General features: G+C 37.0%; 1 protein-coding gene across 1 annotated transcript in view; it reads right to left on the minus strand.

Moving 5' to 3' along the window:
- Positions 1 to 295: 295 nt before the first annotated feature.
- Positions 296 to 21,851, minus strand: part of LOC139724381 (pleckstrin homology domain-containing family A member 1-like) — an 82,112-nt gene continuing 60,556 nt past the window's right edge. Inside the window, exons 7-12 of the mRNA XM_071635527.1 lie at positions 8,727 to 8,897; positions 6,682 to 6,750; positions 5,474 to 5,538; positions 4,314 to 4,377; positions 1,393 to 1,476; positions 296 to 334 (exon numbers count right to left, since the gene is read on the minus strand). Coding sequence (XP_071491628.1) covers positions 296 to 334; positions 1,393 to 1,476; positions 4,314 to 4,377; positions 5,474 to 5,538; positions 6,682 to 6,750; positions 8,727 to 8,897 — 492 coding nt within the window. The remainder of the gene's footprint in view (positions 335 to 1,392; positions 1,477 to 4,313; positions 4,378 to 5,473; positions 5,539 to 6,681; positions 6,751 to 8,726; positions 8,898 to 21,851) is intronic.

Genomic DNA, 21,851 nt, shown 5'->3' on the forward strand with positions numbered 1-21,851 from the left:
AGTATGCAACTTGCACAAACCCTTGTCATGCTATCACTTACAAATCAATCAACAACAACGAAAAATGCACTATTGTGATATGCAATGTTATTGACACTATGCTGTGAGAGGAGCTTGTCAAAAGCTACCAGGTATGTGAAAATACTTGTCAGTCATTCTAATGTAAAAAAATGACAAATCAAATAAATGAAGGCAGTGGAATATGTAAGAATAAAGAAAAAAATGTACATCTAAGCCTACAACATGTTGTTACAATAAGAATCTTCCCACCTCTGGCTTTTCTGTTTGTTTTATTTTAAAGATATTCTTCCTCCTGACTCAAAAGAGCTGAGAACTGAAATGGAACCAAAACATTAAGGGTTGTAAAAATGTGCACTTTCAGGTATAGAGTCAACAGCAGGCTTTGGTTGAAATATTGACACAAACTCTTGTCATTATATCTTATGACTTCCATGCAAAAGAGAACAATATTTTTTTCTAGCGATTGTTCATACTCTTTTTGCTCCTAGTCACATTGCAGATATTTCTTGAATTCTCTGCTCTTTTAAGAAAAAGAAGCATCGGGTAGAATAATCTCAAACAGAAAGAATCATATTCTTCATTTATTATATTCCTTCATTTATATTATATTCATTATTTATATTATATTCAATTATATATATTATTTATATATATTATATTCCCATATTCCTAACTATATATCATATATATTCCTAACTTTCCTAACTGCAAAAAGATCTGCAAAACATACATTTGCAAAGCTGCATCTAAGATAATCAGCATGATGTTTCAAAGTTAAAGACATGAAGCATTTCTAAACATAGCCACAGATACCCATCAAATTGCATATAATTATATACAGTATATATTTATGTACTCTTTGGTACAGAATGTATTAACAATATCACATCAATAAACATGACCAGGAATCAATGGTGAATGGTCACCTTTCAATTTGACCAAACTATGAAATCTATTCATCATTTTACAGCATCTTACTCCAGAAATATGTGATGAGATATGATTTTAAACTGCAAATTGCTTGAAGCTTGCTAGCTGTTGTTTCATTAGTACCCTGTAACTCTACATCCAATAATCCACAACAAAAACTGTGAAAAACTAATAATTTATCTTTTGTTTTCAATACTTTTTTTCTTGTCCACCTCAGTCATCTTGAACAAGTAACAACCATTTGCTTCATATGAAGTGTTCCTCCACGAATACTGTAACAAACAGCAATTATCTTGGCAATTGTTGCTGTTATTTTGCTTTTGTTTTTGCTTTGTTCTGGGTGTCATCTACCAATTTGCATGTTACATTAAAAAAAAAAATCAAAGCAAAGACGGCAAATCTTGATGATGCCAAAATTGCGATGATGGCACTAATACTTACGCTCTGCTCTAAGCTTCTCTTTTTGGCAGCAACAGCATTGTTGATGGCTTGAACCCATGACTCCATCTCGTCCGGTGAATATGCCTGCGGGAAGAAGCATCATTCTCATTCATCAGTTCCTGCAACGTTGCAGAGATAATGCACGACTAGATGGCTCATACTCTTACTGAAACTCATCAGGCCCTTGTGTAAATCTCCTGTGGAAATTATCAGCTTTGTCTTCATCAAATTGGCAAAACATAATTTTTTACTGCATGTCCTGCATTGGAAAAATATTAGGTGGAGTTGGTTAGAGCCGCTTAATCTGCACTAACTTTACAAGGGAGTTTTCAAAAATGTGCCAATTTGACAGAGAAATAAGAAATATGATCTTCTTAAACATGTTGCCAATTTAAGAATTATTCATACGTTTACCACATAAGAAACATTAGAAAATCCTGCACTTAAGAATTCCATATAAACAGAGGCTTCCATAAAATATTTGTTTGTTGATGTTGTTTTTATTAACTCTTCCATATGAAACAGTTGGTATGAACAGAAAATATCCAAATTTAAAGAAACAGCACCAAACCATAAAAAAATGGGTTTCTGGAGCTGAATTGTCATATCATGACAATTCTATTACATATTCTCCCCATTTCCTAAAGGTAGCAAATTATTTCTAAAGATATCAAATCATATTACTCTCCTGCAATACTTTGCCAACATGTTGTCAAAAAGATGTCAAGAAAAATGCACAGTTAGGACATCTGGACTTGATAAATTTTCAAGATGATGACTTCATCTTTCTCTCAGACTTCTGGTACTATGCATCTCCGAACATCTTTTTCCAGTGATGGAGCAGATAAATTTGTACATCTGTGTCACAGCTCCCCCAGGAGTGGCAGGCGAAAACATAAAAATAAATAAAGATCTACACTGCTCATTTTCCCCCAAACAGATAAGCACAATATATTAGTTGCTTGGCAACAGGCATTAAAAACAGAGGAATCATCAGAACTGGAAAGTTTCAGAGTACAAAAGGGCTTCAAAACTTTGGATCGCTTTGTCATTTCCTTGAATAAAGAATTCACTCTAATCATCTGCACTTGATTTCCTTCAGGCTACATTGGGGTATCTGTTAGTACTTGGTTGGCTCTTTCATTGTGATACATTGTGTTTGTTCTGGGGACATCTCTTCTTTTACTTTAACACAAGTAAATATTTATAACAGTAATCTCCGCAACCAGCAATCTCTTATCATCTTCAAAAAACATCTAAAAACTCACTTGTTTCATTAATGATCCAATAGTAAAGCGCATTTGAACATATTCGCATACAGAAAATGTGCTACATAAATGTAGTAATACAATATAATGTAATGAAATGTAATGGATACACACACACTTGGGCCAAATGCATTCTCATGGCAAAAAACTAAATATATATATATATATATGTATATGTATATATATATATATATATATATATATATATATATATATATATATATATATATATACATATATATATATATACACACATAATATACACCTTTATAAACTTATCTACCAATACAACTACATCTTCAGCTAATCATTATCTATCAATTAATACATAAACAGATAAAAATTCACATAAATAATCAATTCCTACATAGTAAAGGGGCAAAACTGGTTTACTAACCAGTGTTTTAATCGGCACAACTTAGACTACACAGTGATCATGAACATGTTAATTTCATCTAAAAATACATATTTTTCTGAGTAACAAATAAAAAGTTTATCGCCACTTGGTCTACTATCAGATCGTCTACTTCCCACTTTGTCTAATACCACTACGGCTAAACTCATTTGGTCTACTATCAATTTCGTCTAATGCCCGTTTGGTCTAATCCTCACTTGGTCTAATGTCCAGTTTGGCTAATTATCATTTCCTCTAATGACCAGATGGTCTAATTGTAATTTTGACTCCTTGGATTTTTTTTTTCATTTTGTCTAATAAGCTGTGGGTACTAGACGAAATGGGCATAGCCCATCTAGGAGTAGACGAACTGGTAATGAGGCTAAGTGGCAATTGGACTAAATGGTTGTTAGACGAACTGGTTGTAGACAAAATTGGATTAGACCACGTGGGTTGAGACTAAATGTGACCGTGCACCTCAAAATGAACATAAAGTCGCACACACTGATTTAGGGTGAGGACTGAAAATAAGTGAAATGGGTCAACCTAGCCGAACTTGACTTTTTCATATTTTCTGAAAGAGCGGGTCTTCTTTTACATTATGCTAAAATTTGGTATCATAAAACGGGCAGGAAAGTGTGTTCTTTTAGCAGTTTATCTCAAACATTTTTGGTAGAATAGTGTGATTAGGTGTGTCTTTAGAATCCCTTTTTCATTTTCTGAAAAACCTTGTCCACACTCTTCACTTTCAACTCTAATAACTTTTGAAAGGATAGTGCTACTGCTTTGAAAGTTGGCATTGATTATGGACAGAATGTGTTAATGAGGCATGCTTAATTTCAGTTTAATCTGATAATCCCTTCATTGTTGTTACTCTGGTGGTTTACTTCCTGTTTTTTGTCCCATTCATCGCACAGCCAGCACGGTTTGGCAAAGATTCAGCGCTTGAATAGACACTGTACTTCAGAGCCTCTTTTCTCAGTTCACACTTTTCCTGAGTTTGTGCTTTCTTTGTAATATTTAGATAGGTTAGGAGAGTCTATTTGATTTGAGTTATACATCATTTTAAAGCTTAAAGTCTGCTCTTTCAGAATATGGTCTTAACTAAAAATTCATGTCTGGCGACTTTTTGTTTGTTTTGAGGTGCAGGGTCACAAATGGCTATTAGATGAAGTGGGAGTAGACCAAGTGATAGATCATCCAAATAAAACAGTCGTCTTGTATTTGTGTTATCAATCTTATATCCGATATCTGAATACCTGTACATAGAACGTCCGTAACGCACTGACAATCTCAAACAGGTTGTCCCTCTGAATGCTGGGTCTGAATGAGAGAGAAAATCAAGAGGGAGGAAAAGGGTCAGAGGTCAGAGGTCAGAGGTCAGAGGTCAGAGTGATGTGCCACTCCATGGTCACTCCACATAGAAGTATCACTGAAAGATCAGGCATTGTACAAAACAGTTGTGGGAATTCTGAATTATTGGTTTGCACATTCACAATAATATCAGATGAGGTGATAATGTCATCACCCTCAGACGCTTCCCACTGACAAACAAAATCTTCATCAAATTCCATCTTTTTTAAAGGGATGGTACAGTTTCGGTTGAGATGGTGCTTCTGGTTTTCAATGTTTTTTTATGATGATTTTTCAAGATAATGAGAAATCTTTTATAAAATATAAAAAACCATATAATTCTATGAGGAATTCAAAATTTATTTGATGGAAATTGGTTTTGAAATGGCTGAGATATCCAAAACAAAGCGATGCTAAGAAAAGGTGGGACCCACCTTTTATTAAGATCACTTTGTTCTTCTTTCTTTTTGGATACCTCAGCCATTCAAAATCAATTTTCATCAACTAAACTTTGAATTCCTCTTAAAATTATATGCTCTTTAGCATTACATAGAGTGCTATCTTAGTATCTTACAAAAAGTTAAAAGGGAAATCCTCACCTCAACCAATACTTTACCATTCCTTTAATATAAGTGAAATAAATGTGACTCTGTAAATCCTAGTCATACATGTCAACATGATTCTTTTGTGAGCTGTCATGATGTAATGAAGACTATAAAGTTCACATTTACATACTTGCTTAAGCCTTTCTAATGTTCAGATTCCATAAAAAGTTTTTGCTATGCCTTAGCTGACAGACAGCAGTAGGTGGTGATGATAAAAGATATGTGTATCCGTCTGTATTTCTGGGTTACTTGTATTACATTGCCTTATCAAGTGGCTGCCCCATTTCACCACAGCACAGATTCAGTTTCGAGCTCTGTGGTGAAGGACGGGTCACATTACAGGCACCGGGGGACGACATGGAATACACTGTGTGGAACTGGGGGACGGCGTGGGCCCACGGCATTTACGTCAGTACAGCGTCTGCCTCCCAGAACTTGTCTTTCACTGCCTCCAGACTTACCCATGTTCTGATATTCTACAAGAGGAGATCTCCTTCAGTGGAATGCTTCGGATGTGTATCTTCTCCTGCAGAGTAAAACAACAAAAAACATAAATTTAAAAAAAAGAAAGAAAGAAATATGTATTCACAAGTCATAAAGCCATGCTTGACATTCAGCTGCAAAGCTACTTTCCATAGATTATTAGCTTTGTGCAGTAAGTGGCACTGCAGTCAGTGTGACCCAAGCCCTTAAATGAGCAACATTTGGTTTGGTATAGAAGGTACTGATACAGATTAAAAGTATTTGTTTGTTTGTTTGTTTGTTTTTTGTTTGTTCATTTTCCATCTGAGAAGATGGCTGGATAGCCCATATTCAGCTATACTAAGCTGGTCTTCCATGGGGTCCAGTTGGATTTGAGGTGGGAGCACTTCACCGGGTTAAACACCCTGCTCTTTACGATGAATGAATGAAGCGGGATCTTTTACGTGCATGAGTTGTTACTCTCTCATACACGGGACCTCCATATTGTCCTATCCGAGGGACAGAGTGTTCTGCCTCGTGCTAGAGGGGATGGTATGCTTACACACAACATTGCTCAGTCCAGACTTGGGTCAGTCCAAACGATTTACATCAAAACAAAACACACTCCTTGTTGAAATTTACCAAGTCATCAAGACGACTTCCTGTTTAAAGCAAGGTGCTTGGCAAGTTCTGAATAGTCATCATCTTACCCTGAACAAGGCACCTTCAGGGTACAAGATTTTTAGCAAATTGCCCAGGTGAGTTGTAGCAGAGTTACCCTTCTCACCCTTAAAGAGTCACCTTCTCTCTCTCGTCACGAAAAAGGCACTGATGAGTTTGGGTCTTTTAACCTTGATCAAGGTGGCAAAGTGAATTTTTTGGCAAGTTGTTTTCTCGCCTCTCATGTCCTGAACAAGGCACCTCGGTTAGTTTTGACAAGTCACCTTCTCATTCTCTTGTCCTGCTCAGAGTGCTTTGGCAAGTTTCAACCACTTTCTTCTTGCCTTCTCATCTTAAACAAGGCATCTGTTTTTAGGCAAATGTAGACAGGTTGCTTGTCACCCTCACTTTCCTTAAAATGCACCTATATGAGTTTTGAACACTTGCCTCTCACTGCTTGTCCAAGGTTGAGTAAAATACGACATAGGCACTGTAAGGCCAAGGGCACTCCAATCTGGATGTCACTTTGCATATTTACATCACTTACTTGATCTGACTTGTAATAAGAGATTCCTTGATCATCGAGGATGAAGTACCTTCTTTTCCAGCTTTTTCTCTGAAAACCAGACAGACAACATCACAGATATTTAGCTGATGTATTCACTTGAAAACTTTGTGATCCTAATAAATCACTTTGCAAAGGAAAATTATGGTTTTGGTATATTTTCTTTGATAATGTGGACTCTGATTAAAAAAACAACAACAACCAATACAAATACCAATCAAAAATTTGATCCTGAATCTACCATGACTTTTAATGCTGTTGGAAGAATATTTTACCCAGGAATTGAATTACTCCTCATGACCGAATGTTTATAACCAAATGGAGCGCCTTGAGCACCTTTGAGAGGATATGTTGCATGTTATGTCTGTCTATATTATTACTATTATTATTACTCCTTTTAGGAATGATATTCTGCCAACTAAGATTTTGAATTCTAACATAAAGATGCACTTATCTACCAGACATGATAAAATGCATCTCTACACCTTTTGAGTATGAGATCATGATCTCTTTATCAAAGTGCTGAACAGCCTGCTGTTCATCATTTCATGTCGTTTTGATACAGAAGTATTCAATATGTATACAATGTGATGGAAATCTGGAACAGGCTGACAACTTGACACCCCCCCCCCCTCCCCCCCAATCTGATTCGAACCCTCTCCCTCCCCTCTGTGACTCCTCCCATTCTTTATCCCTGCATTTAGAATAAGGACCTGTCTGCATCTCTGGTACCGTCAGGAAAGAACCTCTTTATTTGAGAAAGAGAAATCTTTTTTGTGGCCGACTGTCCACAATTCTTTTGAGTGTCCCTCAGCTGCAGGGACAATCGAAATTTGCTTGGCGCTGAAGAGGAGTGCCCTGCCATTTGAGAACAGAGATCGTGCATGTGCACATTTGATGAATTCACCTGGGAGCTATCAATTTCAAGCCCAAGGTCGCCTCCTCTCCAAATTTTGTCTCTGAAGAAAACAATAGCAGAATTCCCCATGACCATCAAAACTATGTTTTGGGGTGGGGGTAGGGGTGGGGGGGGGGGGGGTGGGATTTCTACAACACGTGACCTAGCCTGAATGCAGGGTCTGTCTCTCCCCCTTCCCTTCCCACCAATCCCTTCTTCTCTATCTCTCCCCCTCCCTTCCCCTCCCCTCCTCTTTCCCTCCCTTCCATCTCCCTTCCCTGTCTCTTCTCTCTCCACTCCCATCCTTCTCACCTTCCCCTCTCCTCCTTTCTCCCTCCCCTCCCATTCCCTCTCCCTCCCATTCCCTCGCTCTCCCCTCCCATCCTCTCTTCTTCCCTACCCCCAGTCCTCTCCCCTCAACTCCCCCACCCTGGAGCGCTTACATTGCCTCATTTACTTCAATTCAGACCAGGGGGGTGTTTCGTAAAGTTGTTCGTAAAGTTACGAACGACTTACGAGCAACTGGTGATCAGTGCTTGTGCTGACTTATGGAAATTCTGATAAGTATAGCACATCAGAACTGATCACCAGTTGCTCGTAAGTTGTTTGTAACTTTATGAACAGCTTTATGAAACACCCCCCAGGGCAATTTTTGAATGGGTGACTGGAACTTCCAGATTGACAAACAATGACATTAGATTCATAACGAGAATACAGTCTTCCCTACAGTTCTAACTTCAAACCTAGAAAATAAAAAAAAATAAACTTTGTTAGTTGTCAACCAAACAGCCCTAACTCTATGACTATTGTGCAGTGTTCTAAACTAACAACCTGCCAGAAACTCAAGAGTAAGAATTTCACTTAACAGATCCAAACTGCATCACTCTAAGGAGCAACAAAGGATGGGAAAATTGATCAAGTCACCTCAAGCCAGGTTTGGCTAGGGAAAATGGATAAGACTAGCAGGCAAAAAAAAAAAAAAAAATCTTGAGAGCACTACTTGAGTTAAATAGCAAAAACTTAGTCATGCTTTCTTCCAATTCTCTTGTCTACCCTGATTTCCCCATCCTCCCCCTCCCCCATCCCCCCATATGCACATGCACATTATGAATTTTCCACCTCTCCTTACCACAGCTCCCTGTTTCACACACCAGCCAGACTGCAGGATGTTCCGTCCCGGAAACAACTTGCCCACGGACTTGTCAATGGACCCTGCACCGTGCTCCGGCGACCTTGACAGAGAAGGATTCCGCATGCCGACGTCGTCATCGCTGTCACTCTCGCTAAACTGGGGCCCAGGCTGCAAAAGGGGAGGCCATAACGTCAGATTATACATTCTACACATTTGGAAGTATTTCAAACAAGAAGCAGCCATGAGTGTGCCCTAATTACATTCAGTTGATTTCTTTTCCCTACCAAAACTCACAAGCACTCTTTGAAGGACAGAAGGAAGGACTTTGTTACATTTTTTACAGTTCTAAAATACATAAAGTTTTTCCCATGGTCATTTCGCTTTATTATACAAAAACATGTTCGTATAGTATGCTGATTTGATATGCCCAACGTGAAAATTGTTTCTGTAGTGAAACATAACCTCACAGCGATTAGGATATCATTCTCAGACATATCAATACGAAATTGGACAGCATTCCAACAAGTAGTTTTTGGTGTATGTGTGTGTGTGTATGTGTGTGTGTGTGTGTATTTTTTTCCAAATCATTCTAAACCTGCTCAATTGTGAGCATAACAACTTCACAAAATGTAAATCGTATTTGACATCCAGAAAAAACTCTTTATTGCACATACACGCAACGAAGGACAGTAATGAAACCTATAAAGATTGCAGGTACAAATTGAAAATACAGAAGAGAGTGATCCCATGCTCCCATGCATGCTTAAATTGGCAACAATGATCAACAGGCATCCATGGCAAAAGAAATAGGGACATACCACAATACATGTAGTGCACACAAGGTGCCTCATTCTGCAGGTGTGCATAACATGCGATCACCACAATACCACATGCATGTAACTTATTTCACTGTGACACCATACAGATACTGCCGCTCATTTCAGCACATAATAATGATGATGATGATATATATGGTAATAATTTAGTAACAATAAATATTGACAAAAACTTTAAGGACTGACAACTACTATATGTGTCATCAGATGTTCCTAAAACTTTCACTGAAGATTTTACTACCTTCGCTACATTCACTGAATCTACAATATGTTTGAGGAAAATTGAGTCAATACCACAGGTGACCATCAGGCTTGTGAAGTCAATTGTATTTTGAAGTAGTGGTAATAAGGAGGTTAAACTGATGCAAGAATGGCATACCACCCCACCTACAAAGGCACAGTCCTGGTGTATGCAAAATGATTGTCTATCATACTACATGCCACGGTACGAGAATTAAAAAAAAAAGTTTTAACATTAAACACAAAATTGGCATCATATTACCCCCTCCCCCCTTCCCCCGCAAGAACACCATCAACTGAAAAAGTGGACTTTTCTGTGGTTTTCTTTTTTCAATTTTCTTGAAGTCTGGATGACAGAATTACAAGTCATCAAAGCATAGTAAGTGTGGCTAAGAATGACAAATCTGGCATCCCAAAATTCAACATTCACGCTGATGACTTTAGTCCCTGAAAAACACATTCTGTGATCTGACGTCCAATGTTTCAAAAAATTTCTTCAAGTTCTGAAGACAGATTGTGGAAGCTTGCAACAATATTATTACAAACTATAGACCTAATTTCACCTTATGCTGGAGGTACTGTAACTACAACAACAGTCCTAATTTTGTCTCTACCATATAATTCCATGGCCTCCTTTTCAATATCGATAAAAGGTTGCTTTTTGTGGAAGCTGCAGAGAGAAAAAAATGGAACGATGGCCAAATATTTTAGAAATGCTCTGCTATGATTCCATTCAGTTATGTCCCCCTCTGCTAGGAGAAAAAGAATTGTACCCTCTTACATCTAAACAACAATTCCTGTCTAACGTAAAAAGCCACTGTACACTTTGAGTAAGAATCTTGACCAAATCTAACATTAAAGTCAGAGGGAGGTAGTATTTGAAAGTTTCACATGTTTTTCCAAAAACCGTCAAATTAGTCACTTACAGTAGAATTGGTGACATTTCTTGGGGGAAGGAAGGGACAGCATAATTGCTAAATTATCAACTGAACACCATGCTGCTGTAATATAGTTGTGTCCAAACTGTGGCAAGTGGTGTCACACAATGATATCATTACCTCATCTGCTATGAATATTTACTAATGACCATTATCAGTTTCCTCTAATCCACATAAAACTTTAATAGTCTATAAACTTCTTATACTAAATCCGGTTCAAAGAGTAAATCTACCCCATAGCATTCTTTTGTTTTACCTTACTCCATTGGTCAATCTAAACCTGAGAGGAGTTTCATCTTAAAATGCGGCTGCCACGTGGCTACATAAACATCTTTATGCTCAATAGAAAGTAAAATGTTGATGCAAGTCATTTTTTATGTTGCAATAAATGTCGAGAATGTGAAAGAATGAAACTGGCCCCATGCATAAGAAATAGTCAGGTTTTTGCAATCCTGTCATCATAGATAAACTTTAATTAGGTTCACAAGTTTCTAATATTCACAAATTTACATTTTGATGATTAGCTTGTAGTTTTAAACTCAAGTGCATCCACATGACACCTCATTCTGAAGATTAGACTTTCGAGGGAGAGTCCTGCTTGATGATTAAAACACAAAACCTGAAGAAATACATACATGCAGCTCTGGCGATAAACCTGTTTAGGTACATGACGATACAAGAGTGTACAACATAACTGGAGGTTGACCTAGAAGCAAAGGGGCATAGGGTCCATAGAGAGGTAATGCTAACTTTCAAGTTTGTTTATTATTGTGTCCACATGATGTTAAAACTATGAATGCGAACCCTGCAGCTCGTGGATAGGGCAAAACCCCTTAGAAATTTTGTGATTCATCTAGTCATTGAATATTCTTTAAGATTGCGAACTTTTGAGTCCATCTACATGGGACTGAACTAGAAGCAAATCATCATTCAAAGTTTAAAACTTCAACCTGTAATAATAGTGTATGTATGAGTTGGGGTGCATTTCTTCAATATTTACAAGTTCATTCTCACATTGGTCCCCGCTCCTTACCATAAATATCATTAAAATAATGTTTTTGGTCACTGATTTTGCAGCTGCATCTCCTGCCATTCTGTTAGTCTGAATCTACTCTTATTCATTAAAGCTAGCTTGAAAATTGTGTGGAAAATCTGCACTTCAAAATTGAGGCATTCACAAGGAAAGATAGTCAGTTTGGGAATATGATTGCAGTCACTTTTCTTGTATCTATGATACAAAGGAAAATGTCTAAGCTGTTATTTTCACATACAGATATTTTTGGAAATGAAAAGGTCATGGACGTTTTTGCGAGATGGTGTTTTCGTGATTTTAACATCAAGGCTATCATCAGTGTACTAATGCCTGTAAGTTTGAGATATTTTTGCGTGTTGTTCAATTCGCGGTCCAACAGTGATTCACAAAATTCATGAAAATTAAGCCCTTGCAAAAATAACAGCTTACACAGGACAAAGTATCATGTACCAGGTATCTCCTTTGGATATGCACAATGTTTGATCTTTTTATGCTATACTGCTACAGGAAATTCAATTCTGTGTTTTGTACTAGATAACACACAAAGAGCAAACTCTGCTTTGGAAAATTCATACTTCCACCGAAGGCGCCAATTTGGAACGATTCTTGGCCCTTTTGTTGTTTCTTTACAAACGAAAAAACTTTGATATGTTATCTGCCACTCATGCCAGTGATGAATAAAAACATTCGCCTGGATTGATATCAGAATGAACCTGTCCTACATTGTAAACTGCCTGGTACTGTATATGCAATAGACATTGGAGGAGCCTGGAACAAATCCAAGAATCCAATACATAATAGCCCCTCGGTTACATTCATTACGGGTACTTTTACATTAACTGCCACGTCATAGGGTTATTGCACATAACATTTGAATTGCTCAATCATCTAGTACCTAGTTAGGATTAAAATGCATGGAGGACTAAGATTTAAAGGGATAGTATAGTAATGGCTGAGGAGAGGATTCGGTTTTTAATATTTTGTGAGATATTTAGAAACCACTCTATGAAATTTTAAAGAGTATACAATTCTAAGGGGAATTGAAAGTTTATTTGATGAAAATCAGTTTTCAAATGACTGAGATGTCCAAAAACAAGGTAAAACAAAATCCTAAATACAATTGTATGTAAAAGCATTTTATTTTGCCTAAAATGAAGTCCTACATCCAGTTCATGGACACTGAGATAGTGCTGGAGGATTGCAGAGGTTTCGCCTGGTCAACATAATAGCTTCCTTCTGGCATTAAAGGGACTGTACAGTTTTGGTATAGGTGAGGATTTAGCTTTTAACGTTTTGCGAGATATTCAAAAACCACTCTATGAGATGTCAAAGAGCATGCAATTCTAAGGGGTATCAAAAGTTTATTTGATTAAAATCGTTTTTGAAATGGCTGAGATATCCAAAAACAAGGTGAAACAAAGAGATCCTAATGAAAGGCATGGCTTGTCGCCTTTTATAATCATCACTCTTTTTTTATATCTCAGCCATTTGAAAACCAATTTTCATCAAATAAACATTGAATCCTTCTTAAAATCACATGCTCTTTCATATTTCATACAAGGTTTCTCATTATCTCACTTAGGAATGTTATAAACCTGAATCCCCACCTCAACCAGTACTGTACAGTCCCTTTAAACACAGTGCTTCAAGCAGCTCTAGAATAAGTGGGCCAATTCATCATTGAGACATCCTAGGCAATTTATGGTTGGTCATTACTCTCATGCAAATAGCAGATCTTTTTTTTTTCTCTGGATTAGATTTTTAAAGATAATATAAAGTTTTGGTACCTCAAAAGTCTCCCTGAGTTTCCTTGTCTTAGTTTGTGTTTCAGGTTAAAGAACCTTTCATATAACTAACACTGTGAGACTTACTCGCCCCAAAGTGCTCTCATGTCTTAGTAATCATGCAATAATGGTTTTGTACAATACGTGTATATTGATTCTCGCGGTACCGCGTCGAGTCAAACCAATGGCTTGTTCGAATTTTTCAGAGCCCGCTCTGCTCTGGTACGAAACCATTATTGCATGATTACTAAGACATGAGAGCACTTTGGGGCGAATAAGTCTCACAGTGTTAGTTATATGAAAGGTACTCTAACCTGAAACACAAACTAAGACAAGGAAACTCAGGGAAACTTTTGAGGTACCAAAACCTTATATTATCTTTGAATTAGATTTCCTAGAAACTGCCTGGCTCATACAAGACAGTAGGCCTACAATAGTTGGCCCAGCTACAGTGACTTCGGACATAACATAGCAGACGTGCAAAAACTGGTGATGCAGCAGAAGTAGAAGCAGCAGTACACAAAGACAAAATTACAGCTTGATATTTCAAATACATCTCACTACAGGGAAGACTAGTTAAAAATAACTGTAAACTTATTTAAATTTACCATTGTATTACCATTGTAAGCAATGAGTAGCCAGTGAACACAAAATGCTGTATACTGGGATCCACCCCCTCCTTGTATTTCTTTTTTTTTTTTACATTTCAATTTGATTCTGCTAAATGGTAACCTGGAAATGAGTTCAAAGCTACTCCAAAAATCATCATCTTAAGGTCCAATTATTTTGTCAAATAAATATTGATGTGCAATTTGCACAAGAATGAACAAGTCACTTATTCATTCATTCATTTATTCACTCATTCATTCATTCATTCATTCATTCATTCATTCATTCATTCATTCATTCATTCATTCATTCATTCATTCATTCATTCATTCATTCATTCATTCATTCATTCATTCATTCATTCATTCATTCATTCATTCATTCATTCATTCATTCATTCATTCATTCATTCATTCATTCATTCATTCATTTATTTGGACAGGAAATTTGTCCTGTCAGTCAAAATGCTCTGGAAAAAAAAAACTCAATCAGGCTGAAGAAAAGGCTGAATACAAAGTTGACAATGTCCTAATTTTTGCATGGTTTCAATGTTTCTAAAAAGGAAAAAAAAATCACTATTGGGGGGGGGATGTTTCTTTTAAACTTCTTGAAATTTGTCAATCTCAATTTGAAGATTATTTTGTAGAAGTGGAACCCGCATTGCAGTTCCTAACTTCAGATTTCACTGAAGAAGAAGAAGAAGAAGAAGAAAAGTAACATTGGGTTTAGATGACTTCTCGACTTAAACTCCAAGATCATTCCCTGATCAAGCAAAAGGTCACCACAGCCCAGACTCCAAAGATTAACATCTTTCTCAAAAACTGATTTAGGGATATCACCCCATTTTTCCAACAACTGCTGGTCTTAGCAGAGCTCATCTCTTTCATTTTCCACAGAAAGCTGATCACAAAAGTATGTTTCCACCCATGTGAACACTTATATACTGTACCTTTCTCCTCTCAAAGGATGTTTTGAATAATTATGTCATAAACTGAACATTTTCTTCTCTCATCACTGGCTTCATTATCCTTGGAACGACTCTTTGCGGGCTAGATTTTTATTTTTGTTCCTTTGGAGAATAAATCAATCTCTGTCTTTTCAGTGACATCCTCTTTCCTTTGTCATTCTTTTTTTTTTAATGTAGTGAGTGTTATTCCCCTCACGTCTTGGAAGACCTCAATGGCATTTCTGCTCAGCAATAGTTCCATGTCATTCTGTGGACAGGAAGTTCTACAAAACAGGGCAATGCCCTGTTGCTGCTATATGTTAACCCGTTCAATATTGAATTCTGAAATCTTCATAGACTTAATACACAAGCCACCAGGTTCCCGTATGGAACGGGTTAAGTGCCCGTCTCTGAGTGTGTGTGTGTGTGTGGGGGGGGGGGGGGGGGGTTGGGAGGGGGTGAAAAACATGTGTTTTTAAGACTACAACATTTCAAGAATAGCGCAATGAAGGAGGGCGTGAGTCTAAAATCTAAAGAATTCCTTCCACGTGAGACATCTTTATCACGTTTATCTCTCACACCCACATCCTATCCAGACAAGAAATATTTGTCGTACGTGGAAACTAAGATTAAAAAGAAGGCAATTAAAGTTGTAGCCCGGTGCAGAACTTCCGAGGGCTTTCCCCAACTCTTAATGCGGCAAGATTTGATGTTCTTCTCACACAACAGAGGATGTTTACCTGCAGTATATCAACCACATCCTACTTAGAGAGGTTCTGCCGCCTCCAAAAGCATGATGTTCTCCATAACAAGAGTGTGCAAAACAGGACACTGGGGCATTGATATTGACATTGACATGTCGGATGCGACTCGTCAATCAAAGGGGCACAAGTTAGGGGCGGGTCATCTTCAAAATGAAATACAATGCAGGGCCGCATTTTACTACAACGGAATAAAATGAATCTCACACTGAGCAGCGAGGGCATTAACAAATGAGGCTTCTAGAAAACTAAAACTACCTAGAGGTCATGTGTCCATTGCTCAAGAACCATCACAGTTGATACTAAACTATCTGCCCTTGGAGATCTAGGTGGTTATATCTTAGAATTGTTGAATTACTGTGCACTTGTGTCTTACACAAGATGGCTCGTCTGTATCAAATGTCAACAAAAATATCATATCATCTCAAAAAAATCTTTTAAACACTCCTTGATACAAGAGAGTCATCACTTACTTCCAAGCCAGTCCACCTAATATAGGAAGACAACACTTACACAGTGTACTTGATCTGAGTACAGATTTTTGTTGTTGTGGGGGGGGGGGGGGGGTATAATGATGTCATACAAAACAAAAATTCTCTTGTTTAAATTTCCTGCATCAGCAATGTCATTTAATGCATACTTAAATTGGCAATTCATGATTTTCAAACTACATATTCGGTGACAAAGAAAGTTTGCCACACCAGTCTTTTTGAACTCCTTCAAGAAAACAAAATAAGTGGCAGTCTCTTTTTCTTTACAAAAGGGCTCAATTCCAAATTTGGAAAGAAAGGGCTGAAAAAAATTCGTATGACATCAGGAATTCATGTCATTGCAACTTTGTTTTTTAAAAGTCATCAAAGTATTTAACACCTTTAAAATGACTGTAAAATAGGAAAGACAAATAATATCTGACAACATGAAAGGTTTCCAATCCTTACATATTTCCCATTGAACCCACTGCCCCACTGTGATAAAAAGCAAGAATATATAAAGCATACAAACACTAAAGAATGCCAAGATGCACATGCAAAACGTATCACAACTCATCTCAGACAAACCACGAGAAAAAAAAACAAAGACAACAGAATCACGTCACATTCATATATATAGACATCAACCAGAACTGCAACCTTGAGCTAATCCATCCTTCTCTTTGAATAGCAAGAATGATTATAAACCAGTGCTGATAATTCTTAAAAGTCCCAATACAGGCCCACGTGTTACAGTCAGACATGCACACCACAAGACTAATCGATTCGAGTATCAACTATGTGAGGGCTACTTGTATATCGAAATATTTGCCTCTCCTTTGTGAATCCCTTTGTTATTTCCATGTGTAGAAAGACGTGAATACAACAGTGTATGGACATTAAACAGGCTATGATACTCATTATTGAGTTGTTGATGCAGAGGAGTACTAATATGGTGGAGTGCATCTAGCAATACAACCATTGCCCTTAGAGGGGAAGGATAATTATTATTATTTTTTTTTTTTGCTGTGATGATAACTCTCAGCCCTTCCTCTCCTGTTTATGGGAACAACCCTCTCAAACAAAAGAATACACAAAGCTGGGAAATAGTCATGCTATGTGAAAGCTATCAATATGACTAAACCATACTAACTGGAGAAATATGCAAATCAATTTTGTGCACTAGTCGATCACAAGAACGGGGTGCAAGAAGTGCCCTCTTGTGGTCAAATGCATACATCTTTCTGCAATTCCCTGAATTGAACCATGCAGGTAAAATCCCCAGTGGGAAAAAAAAAAGAAGAAAACTTGGATACAAATCAGGCGATGGTTCACGTGATTGTGAAATCAATAATTTGTGAAATTTGCCTTAGAATGCTATCATTTAACAAAGTTGCTAGAAACTGAATCCCTCACACAAATTGCCATATTTTGTCTTCTTTTTTTATTCACCTTTTCAACAGTATGTAAATATCCACATGACATGGATTAATTGCCTGCATTTTTTATTATGAAGTTTACAAATTGCTTCAGCTTTGCACATGCTATGTACATACAAAAGTGTATTCTGCTATGTATTCATATGCTCACCTCAACAAGGTTGTGTTCCTTTTTAATTATACATACGGTGGGGAAAGTTTTGATTAAACTTATGTATCAAGAATGAACATCAGTTGTTTATATATATATATATATTACCAAGACAAATGGTCCAGGAACAGCACCACACTGAAATGATATTTGTACATGAATGGTAAAATTCCATGCAATAAGGTAGAAAAATGCAGAGGCCCCATGGTCATTGAGTAGTATCAAGGTTGATTCCATTCTCACTCTACTAAATGCATTAAGGTAAAATACTGACCAGTGCACGTATACTAGCATCAACAACACAAAATTCCTCCCACAAAAAGGCCACTGTGTCCACAGACTGATAACTTACCTTTAATTTACCATCTACATTTTTAAGGATACTTCGATCATCCCACTTGAGGCAAAGAAAATGAAGGAGAGAGCAACATGGCGCATAAGATAATTTATTGAATAATGATTTTGGCATATTTATTATAAAAGACTTTGTGTAGGCAAAACTATCCAAGTATTGTATTGCATGCTCTACATTTTCATATGCATAGCATGTACTACATACCCACATAACTGTATGTTCATTCCGGGCTACAAATAACTTCATACGGCAGTTAAAGACAGAGCCCTAGACGCTTAATTGCATATTGACTATACAATTGTATTATGTATGAGTAAGTGGTATTGACCTTCATTTGATATGCACTGCATAAATTGCAGATTTGTGGGGTTGTTTTTCACCCATGAGATATACTTAGGGAAAACACTACTTTCACTGTTTTCAGCATTGTAAACTGATTTGGTATGTTCTTGTGGAAACAGAGTTTGTGCCTTTAAACCCTCTAATACTGGAAGAAGCCATACAGTATATCCATTCCCCTACAGAAGACGTGACACAAGGAGAATGTTGAAACATGGAATACAGACAAACTGAATGGTTCACACATTTCTGTCAAATCATTGAACATATTTTACATTGTGTGTGTGCCTGTGTGTGTTTGTGTGTATCAGTAGAAGATATAGAAGTAGAACAACCTTTTTTTTTGCACCTGAAAATTCCTTCTGAGGAAATGAATGAAACAGGCATGAATGACTGGAAACAGAAAACTGAAAACTTTGCTTTTAGTTCAAACATTCTAAAATATAACAAAACATTATCATAACCTGTGGAAATGAAGGGAAATTAGGCAGTGACATGAACACAAGGGAAACTCAATGCCTTCCTTCAGATAATCATATCACTCATGAGGCTAATAAAAATCCTTCAAAGCTTCTAGTGGTATCATATCAACACATTGAAAACTTAAAAAAAAACCAAACTCAATACATTCTGTCTACAACATTCTCCTCCTATATTACAATAAATAAACAGGATGGTGAATTTGAAACTTAATTGCCTTGATTGAAAATTTACCAGCAACAGCATTTGGAAATTTGTTCCTAAAAAAAAACACCCCAAAACAACCAAACAAAATCTTATAATTAAACTCTCAATGATTGAGTTGCTAGCCTTTCTACAGACATTATACCTTTATCTAATTTTCCCTAAGAAGGCAATTAAGTGATGAGCCTAGAGCACTCAGTAACAGACACGATAACTGGGTCTGACCTGTACTGGAAAGGTTAAATGCCACCAAGGACCACTTTCCTTCTAAATCCACAAACTTGTTTTCCAACGGCAAGAATTCAAAATCCCCCTTTTCGAAGGAACACAAATCACGGCATCCACATGGCATCTCCCAACAACCACAAATTTTGTTTCAAAACCTCATTGCCGCATGGGGAATATGGCACTAGGAAACTTTTAGGCATGAAATTGCTCTTTAACCCTTTGCATGCTTTGAATGCTGATTGGCACAGAAAACCCCATAGCTTTGCACACATTGTCCAAAGTCCCTGGTACAGAAAGGGTTAACCCTTTGAATGGTTTACAGAAATAAACCAAGCTAATGATAACGGGACAGAGAATCAATTGATGCAAAAGATACATATTATCTACTGTACAATATGTTGATTTTGAGTGGTGATCTATCATGATCTTCTATCTTCATGACTATCAGTTAGGCCTACCTGGGTCTGATACGTACTTTGCACATAATATACATTAATCTTCATACAGAATACAGATTCTGATAAAACACAGAAAGTCTGAAGCTGTGAAATAAATTCTAGTGTTTCAGTAAATGGATTCTCTTTTTTTTGACAGTTCACTGTTTTTAAGTTGCTCTGCATTAGAGGGTAAAAATCACACATGAGCCTACCACCAGGCCTGTATTTACTGGCACTACTACAGGATAACATGCTATTTCCCCAGAATGTCCAATTCTAATATGAATTTCTACAGTCTGCAAGTATCATCATAACGGGATGGGACGGCTACAACAGTTTGTGATATTACAGTTGTGAATGATGTAGGGAAAGTATACAGCACTGAAAGTCTGTACCAAAGAGACAAGCATACCATTGAGATAATGTCCAATATGGCTTGCAGGACTGAATTTGGGCTCCATGACTATAAGGGTAAAATATCTAAAAGCTGACATGTGATGCATTACCAAAAAAGCCATATAATATCAGGAAAATAATTTTAATTTGGTTTTGACAGGTATGAATTTGCCAGATGCTAAGTCCTTAAACTGATATGTGATTTGCCATACTTCATTACAAGGAAAATATTTTCAAAAGGAATTAAAAATTAGAAAATTGCCAAGCTTATATTTCCAATGTCAGTTTACACACATTTTTCTCTCTTTTACGAGATCTCCGACTTTATATGGGTAATGTGATGATGCACCACATATATCTTAACCACTGGATACTATTTCCCACTGTTGGGTACATGACAGTCTCATCTATGGCAGTCCCATTTCAGTTCTCATTCCCATTGGAAGCAATTGCACCATCAACAATTTCCCCCAAAACTTGGCATACCTATCGAAGTGCCCCTGAAAACATCTTCCTAAAATGGTTTAGGAAGAACACCAGTGAAAGAATATCTTCAAGATTGGCATCCTATGTACTCAGTCTCTGATGGTCATTTCCCTACATACATATTATCTGATCCAACAGGGCCACATGGAATACTAAATACTGGCACTACGATTGATTGAAGGCTCTTAAAAACATCCTTGGTCCTACAATTCCTTGCATGATCTTTGAGAGACATCTTCAGCTGGAAAGAATATGAGCTGCCATAACAACAACGTACTGACCAGTTGAGGATGGACTGATTCTGCTACAACATGCATTTCCCATGGATACCAGCCCGAGTATACTCACAACTCGTCCTCAACAGGTTAACAACCATTCAGTTAGATGCATTACAGTTTCCGCAAAGGTGATTGCAGTAGTTCTCATTCAAATTAATTGTATAGAATTCCTTGATGAATGTAGAGACTTAAAACAAACAAACGAACAAACACATTATAGAATCCACCATCAATGCTTGCTACAACTGCAGCTGCCATTATAGCAATGACACAAAATAAAAGGATAAAAGTAACTAAGTTGCTGCAGGAAAGTCTCTGTAAATTGTATAGAATCTCCTGATAAAACTAATGTCCCATTAATACCATATCATAAAATACCATAAAACCTTCTCTTAAGCAAACTTCATCTCCATGATTTCAATATACTATGGCCATTTCCAGGACTATAGACGAGAAGACTTCCATACTGTGCTGGATCATATTCTAAAAACAATTATATCAAAGACTTAAATAAAAAGAATAATCATATTTTGTTTTCTCAAGGCTTGAATATGACAGGAAAATTCTGCAGAGAAATAAAACATATGAGTGAAATTCACATGTATAATGCATTAAGAGCTTGACAGCATTCTTCTTCTCCCCCTTTATTATATTAATATATATCTCTCTCTCTTCCACTCTCTGGAACTTTCAGTGAGGAGGCATGTCATAT

This window comes from Diadema antillarum, unplaced genomic scaffold (assembly GCF_040938485.1).
Source record: "Diadema antillarum isolate AM-2024a unplaced genomic scaffold, OU_Dant_1.0 scf00000212, whole genome shotgun sequence".
Classification (NCBI taxonomy): Eukaryota; Metazoa; Echinodermata; class Echinoidea; order Diadematoida; family Diadematidae; genus Diadema; species Diadema antillarum.